The sequence below is a fragment of the Barbatula barbatula genome (assembly GCF_947034865.1).
Source record: "Barbatula barbatula genome assembly, chromosome: 17".
Lineage (NCBI taxonomy): Eukaryota > Metazoa > Chordata > Actinopteri > Cypriniformes > Nemacheilidae > Barbatula > Barbatula barbatula.
In genome coordinates this window covers 8,582,048-8,592,265 of record NC_136780.1, presented here as the reverse complement: position 1 = coordinate 8,592,265, position 10,218 = coordinate 8,582,048, and the positions used below count along the sequence as shown (strand labels likewise).

Below are 10,218 nucleotides of genomic sequence, written 5' to 3'. Positions count from 1 at the left end.
AGCGACAAATGTAAATGTTGTGTCAAAATTTATGACGCATGAATTTAGAAAAAACGAAAACAAGAGTGGTATGCACAGATTTATCAACATACTTTTGCTGCCACCTGCTGGTAACAATTAGAAGTGTAAAGTAAATGTCAAGTCCTGAGCACATTTTAACAAATTCACTGTTCTTGTCCCTTTCTTAAACAGTTGAAATAAATATCACTGGTTACATTTTTTACGAAAAGGGCTAAAAAAGTTTTTTCCCTTTAAAAAGTCATGTAGCGTCAAACTGGCAAAATCAAAGGTCAAAACAAAAATAAAGATATCTGAAAAAGGTTAACAACTGACATTTCTGGGACATAATTGTCTATTATATTATGAAAAAATATTGTATCATTTTTAAGATATTAAAATAAAAAAAGAAATGAGATATTTTGAAGAATTTAGGAAAGCAAACGGTTGTAGGGCACCTTTGGAACAACTTGAGGGTGAGCAGGACATAATGTTTGGGTGGAGTATCCCTTTAACTTTCTATCTGCACAGATCACTCCTCCAATAAACAATCCACAAGTACATACATTTACTATGCAACCTCGCCATGACACTTTCGTAAGTATCTCGCAATCACATCTATAAACCTACCAGTGCTCTTTCACAACACATATTCGATCAAAGGCTTTGGTCATTTCATACATTAAACATCATTAACACATTTATAATTGTGTTGCATCTACTGTATACAGTAGGTTTCTGAGTTACAACAACAATTTAAATAATGCATTAATCCAAATGAAATGCACTGAGAAAAATGGAAAATTACCTGCATGCATGTGTATGACATTCACCATCACCCTTTAGGATTACATGGAAAAAGTGTGATGTGATTGAAATGAGATCTGTGAGGATGGGCTGAGCTAAAACGGGGTTATGCAGGCTCTATCTGACGCAGGGGAGTTTTTCCAGAAACCTCCTCCCTCTTGTGTCTACGCAGGTATCGTATGGCCGAGAGCGCACTGACGTTCGCCAGGAGAGCTGAAAAATAAAGAGAACATATCATGATTTACTGTATGAAAATCTCCTACATTATCTGATGCAAGCGGAAAAGTCTGCTTCCCTCAATTACAAAAACTAAAATGTTAACTTTGTTGAAAAAGAATAACTATGCTCATTAGAATGGGTCAGGACAAACACATCCTGCACATTAACCGAGGGAAAGCAAATTATGTCAACGGATAGTATACAAGTATACACAGGACAATAAATATACATACCAGCTTTCCAGGTGTCTGCTCCTGGACTCGCCGATTTAAGAACCCAGGAGGCAAATGCAATACAAACCAAGCACATGTCTGCCTGTTTAAGTGGCAAAAATGGGGCATCCAATCCTACAAAAGAGGCATATAAACGTAATGTGACATTTTTAATTTAATTATTCAAAAATAAACGATTCAATCTATATCTAAACTATAAAAACATGCTGTATTTAAAGAAGTAAATGCATATGACTACAGCACAAATTATTATGTGAGCACCCTGGCAAGGTTATTCTATTTTTATTTGCACTTCCTAGTGCAAATAATGTGATCACGAATTTTGGCACATGGCATATTTGAGAAGCTGCCCAATATGAGTGAAGACTTGCACGTACAGCCATTCCACTGGCCTGATCATGGATCTGTATGTGACAACAAAGTCAGCTGTTACTGACAGAGAAAGGGGTGAGAGTTGAATAAAGCCCTATTCGGATGGGATGAGTGTTATACGGGGAGGTAACAGAGCTGGTAAATATAAATGTATCCAAAAAGGACAATGTCTAACCTGTTTACCCTTTTAACTGCCCAGTTTGATTTTTAAATCCTGAAATTAATGTTGTTCAATAAGAAAACACGAGAAAGATAAAAACTGCATCATAAATTAGAGGAATATTACTAGCTTTCCATTCATCTCTATTTTGCCATAAATCAATATTATTAGTCACCCTTTATGTTTGTCACTGGGTTTTGCAAATATCCAACCAACTAAAAGTATTAAAAAGTCAACTTTGACATTTAAAAGGCACGGTGTTATTTTCATTTCATGAAAACCAGCGAATTTGGACATCCAAGGTTTCAGAAGGACAGCAACAATAGTTTGTTTAAATATTAAAACAATTATTTCCAGTAAATGTAGAAAAATCTATTTTCTACACTTACATAATATATTTCCAGACAATATATTATGTTAGGTAAGGGTCTGTTAGTCCTATGGTGTTGCTAGTCCTCACTTGAGTATGACAGTTTAAAATTAAACTGGAGAATACTGATAATGTTTGAAAGGGACAAGTAATACCCTCACATAATGAACATGTTGTGAACAACAGAAGCTGGTGTTTTTAAAGTGGTAGAAATACTGAAGATCTTACTTGGGTCAGCAACAACAGTCTGCATCTCCATACATTTCTTCTGTTGCTCAGCCAGCTGCATGAAGATGCGGTTCTCCAGGTTGAAGTACAATGAATCTGGAAAGGGTTTGTCATCAGAGCCTATCACAGTGATAGACTGTATACCTTTGTGAAATGGCTTCACCGGGGTGAGAGCCCATGAGTTCTCTTCAGGGACTGCAGGGTCAGTGCATCGAATTCTTCTGAGTGAAAATGGGTTTGCCCAGAGGAGGTCGCTTTGAAAAGTGTCTTCAGGATAGAAGTGCTCATACATGTCTGTTGATGCAACAGAATAGTGGTTGGAAGACTTCTGGTCATATCGTGACACCACCTTGATGGGTGAATAATCATTCTCATCATCTGAATTGACAGGGGATTCGGGGAAGAAATAATCATACGCTTCTGGAAACTGAAGGTTTCTGGTAGCAGTGCGGGTGCAGGAGAAAATGGGTACCATTTGATCCTTTCCACCCGATTCATTTTCAAACGGATTAAAAAAGCTTCCACAATCAAACTCTGAGAAGAAATGATCATACATCTCTGGCACAGATGTGCCCGATTCCTCCAGGTAGGACGCGGTTGCATTATTGTCTGTACGAGAAGAACACCGTTCAGGTTCATCATCACCAAAGAAATACTGGATTATTTCAGAAAACGTGATGCCACCGCTGTCCATGTCCTCATCGTCAGACAAGCATGTCGGGTACGATGTGTTCACATGGTAGAAAGGATCCTCTGTTTCTGAATGTATCGAATGCAGCGAAGCATTTCTCATAATTTGTTTGATCGGTTGAGCCTCAAGATCTTGCAGGTTCTGCACGGTAATATTCTTGCACATTTTTCTGAAGCACGGTTGGGCATCAGCTGCATAGAGATGTTCAGGAAGAGCGGTTTCAGAGCTGATGTACACCACATCCTCACCCACCATCGCTGGTTCGGAATCATTCTCCCAAGTCACGCTACAGGACCTGCTGGGAAACCCACACGACTTGTCATCTTGCTTCAAAGAATATTGAGTTTGAAGCTGTGTGAGATCTTCACCTAAATCAGATATGAAAGACATGTCTCCACTCAAGCGCTCTGATTTAGAGTCATCTGGTTGTGTAAAGTAACCGGAGTCTGCAGCGTCAGTATTATCTGCGACGTTTCTATCATCTGGCTGGGTCAGAAGGCTGGGTTGGTGGGCACTCCCGATCATCCGTAGCCGCAAAATGTCATTGATGGTTAGCTTTTCCATTTCATTCCAAAATGAGGAGATGGCAAACACAGGGGATGGAATTTGATCTGCATCAAGAACAATAGTCTCTGGATCTTTGGATCCACTTTCTGACTCAGGAGGACAGGAGAACGTGCCCTGGCTTTCAGCAGCTGTGGGAGGAGATATCTCTGACACATCTGATAAAGCATTCTGGGTTGGGTGTTCATTGAAAATGTGTTCAATTGATCTGATGGCGATATCATTTAATAGATGTTCACTGTTATTCTTGAATTCAACCGCACCATCTTCATTTACACTCTTGTCTGTCTTATCTTCAGATTCTTGAGTTGAATTATCTGGTTTTATGAGAGAGGCATTCACCATTAACACCTCACTATTGTTTTGAATATGTCCCCCATCTTTTACATCAGAAACAACAGTATTTTTCACCATATTACATTCAGGCTCTAAAAGTGTCTCGCTTAAATGGCTACCCATTCTTAGTTGACAAGTTTGAGATTTTAAAATGTCAACGCAAGTAACAGCTCTCTCTTTACACAAAGTACTCTGTGAAAACATTTTTGAAGTGTTTCCATCTGAGCAAGGTTCTACTTCATCTCTCTTCTCCATTACAGACAAGCTGCTTTGTTGGACGTCTGAAATCCCTGTCATATTCCATCTGCTTGGCAAGTTTTGTTCACTTTTAAATGCAAAGCAGTCAATCTCATTTCCCAAACAGGATACATCTCTATGTGTGTCCTCAGTCAAGTTGAAAGAGACTAAAGAGGAAAGAGGCTCTGTTGAATCAGCTGCACTGGAAATGTTAGGAGATAATAAGGATTTCCTTTGACACCCTGCTGGAGAATTATCACTTACAGACTCTGATATGGTTTCTCTCATGCTAGGAGTTGGAGAACAGTCTATCTCTCTTAACTGTACGGTGGGAGCAGATTCTGTTATATTTAATGCAATGTCACTTTCTTGTACATTTAGAACTTTCTCATCCAATATGGACTTCAGACAGACCTCAGCTTTCAATTGTCTATTGTTTACAAAAGACATTTCATTCAAGCTTTTGGAAATATTGCATATGCTTGTTTGTCTGACTTGAGGTTTTGTCTCCAAATCAAATGTGGTAAAAGATACTGGCAAACTTTTCGAACACTTTAAGCCAGTTGGAGCCTCAGCACCAACAACAAAGCTTTGCAATAAATGATCACTATTATGCAGTATCGGAGAGATTTTCATTTCTGAAGGTGGCTCAATCGTTTTGAACATTTTAGGAAGATTATTTATCTCTTCTCTCTGAACGAATCTCTCTTCCACCGATTCACTTTGATGGACTCGTATCTGAGCCTCATGTCCAGGACTCATCTCTCCTGCCTCCATACTAATTCTCTTCTTCTTTCTTCTCTTTCTCCGGAGATTGAAAGGTGAGACTGGGATCTGAATGATTGGTGAAACTTTTGAGTCAGAACTGCTTCCCATCTCCAACTGAGCAATGTTTCCCTTTGTTGGATTTAAGACCGTCATATCTATCCAGTTAACTATCTCCATGGGTGGCATTTTCTCTTTGTCTAGTGGCTTTGTTTTAGTTTTCAGCTTAAGCTCTGCACTGAGATCACAACGCCTTTTCTCCTGCTGTCGTTTCACTCCTACTGTAATTAGCTGAGATGACAATGACTCCCCTCCATTGACCGCCTCTCTTTCAGATAAATCTGATGCATTTACCTGTGCATTAATACATGTGGGCATTACAGCTTTTTGTAAAGCTGTGCTGCCCCAGGTATCAGCCTCACCCTTCTTAGAGATCTCTCCTTTAGAACTTGCCTCATTTCTGCCAGATGGACAAATAACCACAAACTGAATATCCTGCTTATCAATCAAACTCTCCAGATGGTCCGTCTTCTCACTTCCACAGTTTTCAACATGGCTTTGTTCCAAGGGCTGTTCATCTACTGTGATGCTTTTTAACTGCTCAAAGAAAAGATTGACAGTCTGAAGGTGCAGGTCCTCCTCACTTCCAGAGAGTACCTGCACCGGACTACCTATCCCATAATTGCTGAGGTAATTGTCTACAGGCGAACCCTCGCAGTCCGGGGGGCCATCTATCTGAAGATCAGGCTCTGTTGATTCTGCAGTACCTGGGAGTCCGGTCACGTCTAGAAACTGGCTGCCCCTCTCATCAATGTCGCTCGTGCCAGAGTCCTCTCGGCTGGCAAGACCCGCAGAGAGCAAATTGCATTCTTCACATTCCTGGAAAAAAGCATCCCAGTCTTGATCAGAGATGTGCAAGCTGTATTCAAAGTCATCCATTTTGCAAGAACGAAACACAGGCTCTGAAACAGCAATCAGAAGAATGAATGTCATGACATTAACAGATAAACAAAAATAGGCACAGAGTATGTATCAGCTGACAGACATTTAATCTGTACATGTGTACTATACAGGTTGATAGAAAAGCTAAGACAAAACCTTTTGCATCTAATCACAAATGATTCACTTGTGACTTAGTCACTTGCCTTGCTAATTACAATTATTTTTATAATAATTAACAAATAGTCAAGCATATCTCTAGCTGTTTATTTTATTCATTTACTTTCTTCCACTACATCAAAAAAAGTTTAGCTTCAGTGATTTTCTCTTTAGTATGCACACTCATACTATATCAACGCAAAAGCAGTCATGTTCATTACCTGTTCAGTGGTGTGGTGTGTAGATGTCTCTGAGCAGTGCACAGTGACTCTGTCAGGCACAGTGAGTGCCCTTTGAAGTGTGTCCTTCCAAGTAGAGAGGTGTGCCACAGGCCCTATAATTCGTTATAAATAGACAAGCGTTTGACATCACGAAATACACGCAGTACTCTCTCTCTTTCTCTCTCTCTGTGGCCCCTCACCAGTACCCCACATGTATAGAGATCAAGCGCCATAGCTGGGAAGTTAACAAGGCAGTAAATTCTGCCACAGGGCTGTATATCACAATTGTTTTCAGAATGTCAAAAACACAGCAGAAGAAGCCATGTCTCAGTAAAAATGACATATTAGCAATGGGGCATTAGTGAGGGATATCAAGGATTTTGCATGTGTTGGTTAACTTGCTTATGTGCATACAGCCGTGGAAAAAATAAGAGACCACACCAAATCTTCATTTAATCATCATTTCTAGATGTACCGTTCCAGTACAGTGTCTGCAAAATCTACATAAAATCTAACCTCAGGATTGAGAAAGACATCCAAAAGCAATGTGAAAGAGTGACACATGAAAATGTGATCAAAGTTATCACATAAAAAAAATATATTTTAACTTTTCCTAAATACATGTACAAATATGACTTAAAAGTGAACATGAACTTGTTTTCCTTGAAGAATTTGAGATCTATAAACATACAGAGCATCTTTTCTGTTATGTTGACCTGTTTCTCCAATTTCCATTCCTGCAAATAAATGTAAGTAGAAACCATATTTTAGTTTGAATTTTGGGAGATAAATTGTTAGTATTTCACAAAAAGCCTAAAAATAGCAAATACAGAAAAACTGAAAATGGCCTTTAACTGGTTAATTTTTTCCACGACTGTAGATGCATTTTGTCTTTTGTGCATGGGGTGTGAATAACCAAAAAGTTGTTTAGGTACAGTGTAGTTTATCATTTTTAACTTTCAATTTAATATCACTTGTCAGGTCTGGTATTGGCACTGTATGAGAAAACCAAAGGATTGTATTCCCCGCGTCAAAGAGACTTCACCAGTTTACCGCTGAAAGCAGTCGGTCATATGAGTCTGTCTGTTGCCAGCATTCTGGGGTGTATGTAGAGACCACTGCTCAGAGTGACATCGTGGTGAATACCACTCAAGGTATTAATGTCACAGAGCACATTCACATTTTTGATCATTTGATACACCGCTGGCGACCAGGCACCTCTGCGGTGATAAAAACACATGCTGCTGCAAAGCACAGATAAAAACACATCCAGCGGCAAAGCACAGATTACGCAAGTGTCGTTTAACTTGAAATAGAATCATGAATATATTAAAAGCAAATTTAATCAATACAACAATGATTTGCATTTGAATATATAACGTGCATATACAGTACATACATTGTGCTAGCTTCATTCAGTCTAAAGCTGGTATGTCAAATGTGTAGAGACTTCAAGATTATAAATGTAGACAGTGGGATTAACTAACCCACCTAATTTGCTGCTGAATGCTGCTATTAAGTCATTATAATATTAAGATAACGGATCTTTCATTATCCCATTATCTGCACAGATCTAAGCAACGTCTGAAAACACTCATGCCTTCTGTTCTTCCGCCATCCATCCAAGAGTCCAGACAAATCTCCACAGGGAGGGGACAAATTGTAGCATACAAAAACCATATTGTTTTAACGTTGTCTTTGATATAATGTTGCTAAAAGAGATAAGTGAGAACCAAAGTCTGCACAGTGAATAACTAGTGATTGGCGCTCGACTCACGTTTTCTTTCACAGATGGAATGTTATTGGAGTCTTTTTGAAGTGAGAAGTTTGCTTGACATTCAGGCCGACAAAACCCACTCTCCATTCACTCCTTTAATTATTCACGACCTTTATACGTTTGATTCTGCCTTGTGTGGAAAAACGACCCCCTCACCAATTAACCAACCACAGACTGGGCATCGTGCCCAGGAAGGTCCTACAGTATCAATTCATCAGAGCTTTACGAGGGAGCCTCGTCTTGCAAGTCTTCTGTACCTGGGGCGGTGGGCTGTCTGAACGTGGGTGGGATTCTGTTTTCATCAACAGGATTAAGCCCAATAAATCAGGTTCTAGGATTAAGATTGGGATCTGTTTGCACTACTTAACAGTGGCTAATACAGCAGTGTTTTTTCTCTAATTGTACCGCTGTTTCAGCTGCGACCATTTAACGCTTGACTCTTCAATCCCTTGTAAACAGAAACACCCAGGTCAAGTGACGCATGGCTTGGCTTCTTTACAGTTAAGCAGGTGCTAAAAGGCAGGTTCAGGTTATTTTTCATTAAAAGGGTTTTAATTCTGGCTGCCGGTCTGGATGCGTGTTCAGTTTTGAAGAATGATGCAGTTATTATTGCAAATGCCAATTGATGTCTAACTTTAAATGTACATTTACTCCTTCAGCAGACACTTTTATCCAATAAGAGTGCCTTTAACTTTTTCCTTGTTTTTTTAAATGATGTAAAATGGCGATATAAATGACCCTACTCATGATACAAAGTCGCGCTAGTCTTGTTTTTAAACACGTGACCCCTGTCATTCGCCATGGACGCACAACCATCACATATTGCTAATATTGTTAACCCCCTGTTACATTATAAGTAGCTCAGTTATTTATTAAGTTATTAAATTGTGTTGCAGTTGCAATATGCAAAAAAGAAAAACAGTGGCCACTGAAATACAGTCACTTCGGTCGTTCCTAAACCGACTTAACGACTGTTCCGGGGGAAAAAATCCGTTTGCGTAGCGTAACAGACAAATCTGTCAACATATAGGTACTGTATTGTGTAAACGTGCATCACTTTGTCTATTCGTAATCTTTACCTTTGAGCCGCGGGCACTAGACGACGATTTACTGATGCTAGACAATGAGGGAATTTGACTGCCAGTCGCTTGGAGCTCATCCTCCACGCGGGAGCACCTGACGAACAATCTCGCATTGTCTCGTGAGAGCACCTGAGTGATAGCGGTCGGTCACCAGACACCCTGAACGTTACCTCAGCCGTGTTTTACTTCATCCCATTATTTACAAAAGGTTGAATGTCGTTAAGGGGGCTACGAACTGCTCATTTAAGCTTTTCGCAAGGTTTCAGTTATAGGCTTACTGATGATTGACGGGATTTGCAACACGTTGGTGTCAGGTTCCGACCGTAGGCACATAAGTAAAGAAAGCTAATGTTAAGTCGATATTACATATTTTAAATGCCGAATAAAATTGGTATTCAAGATAAAAGATATTCATAAATATAAATAAATATGTTATATGCTGCGGAAAATTACTGCGTTTCCGTTTTCAACTGTAAAATATTAAGTGTCGGAAGACTGATTTAAGACTGATATACCAATGTTGGCCACAAGGTGGTAGCGCAGATTAATCTGACAGAGGACAGTAAAAGTTCGCGAACTCACTGAGCGCATGGGCTCTCTGAACTGCAGTTTCACATACAACAACCCGCGATGTGTTGAAAGGATTATTCTTGGGTTTTGGCAGTGCACAAATTGTCAAGAACACTATAAAGTTTAGACACTCAAAGTTCCTGAGTATATAAATAAATAAACCAATAAATATATATATATATATATCTTTTCCGATATGCATTTATACGTTTATATCAGGGCTTATTTTGTGTGTTTACATCAAGAGATACATCAGAACTTCTCTGACTCATAAGCTTGGCTAAGATCCATGAAGAACAGTATCTCACTCTGCACAGGGCGGGCTGCACTCTTGGGAGGCTCTTTGGAAGGGTCTCAGACCACAGCTTCCTTTCCACGGTGAATCATTTTTTGAAAAACCTAAGGTCACGCAGACAGGAATAGGACGAGTGATATTTTTAGTGTAAAAACCTCCTCCCTAGTACTTTCCTAAATACTATACTAAATAAATG

At 39.4% G+C, this 10,218-nt stretch overlaps 1 protein-coding gene across 1 annotated transcript; it reads right to left on the bottom strand.

The window, feature by feature from the left end:
* Positions 1-67: 67 nt before the first annotated feature.
* On the bottom strand, positions 68-9,318 carry perm1a (PPARGC1 and ESRR induced regulator, muscle 1a). The gene is made up of 5 exons (XM_079478863.1): positions 9,155-9,318; positions 6,299-6,411; positions 2,387-5,941; positions 1,257-1,370; positions 68-1,017 (listed from the first exon to the last, which is right to left on the bottom strand). The coding sequence occupies exons 3-5, from the start codon at positions 5,916-5,918 to the stop codon at positions 911-913; spliced, it is 3,753 nt and encodes a 1,250-aa protein (XP_079334989.1). The 5' UTR covers positions 5,919-5,941; positions 6,299-6,411; positions 9,155-9,318; the 3' UTR covers positions 68-910.
* Between the last annotated feature and the right edge of the window lie 900 nt (positions 9,319-10,218).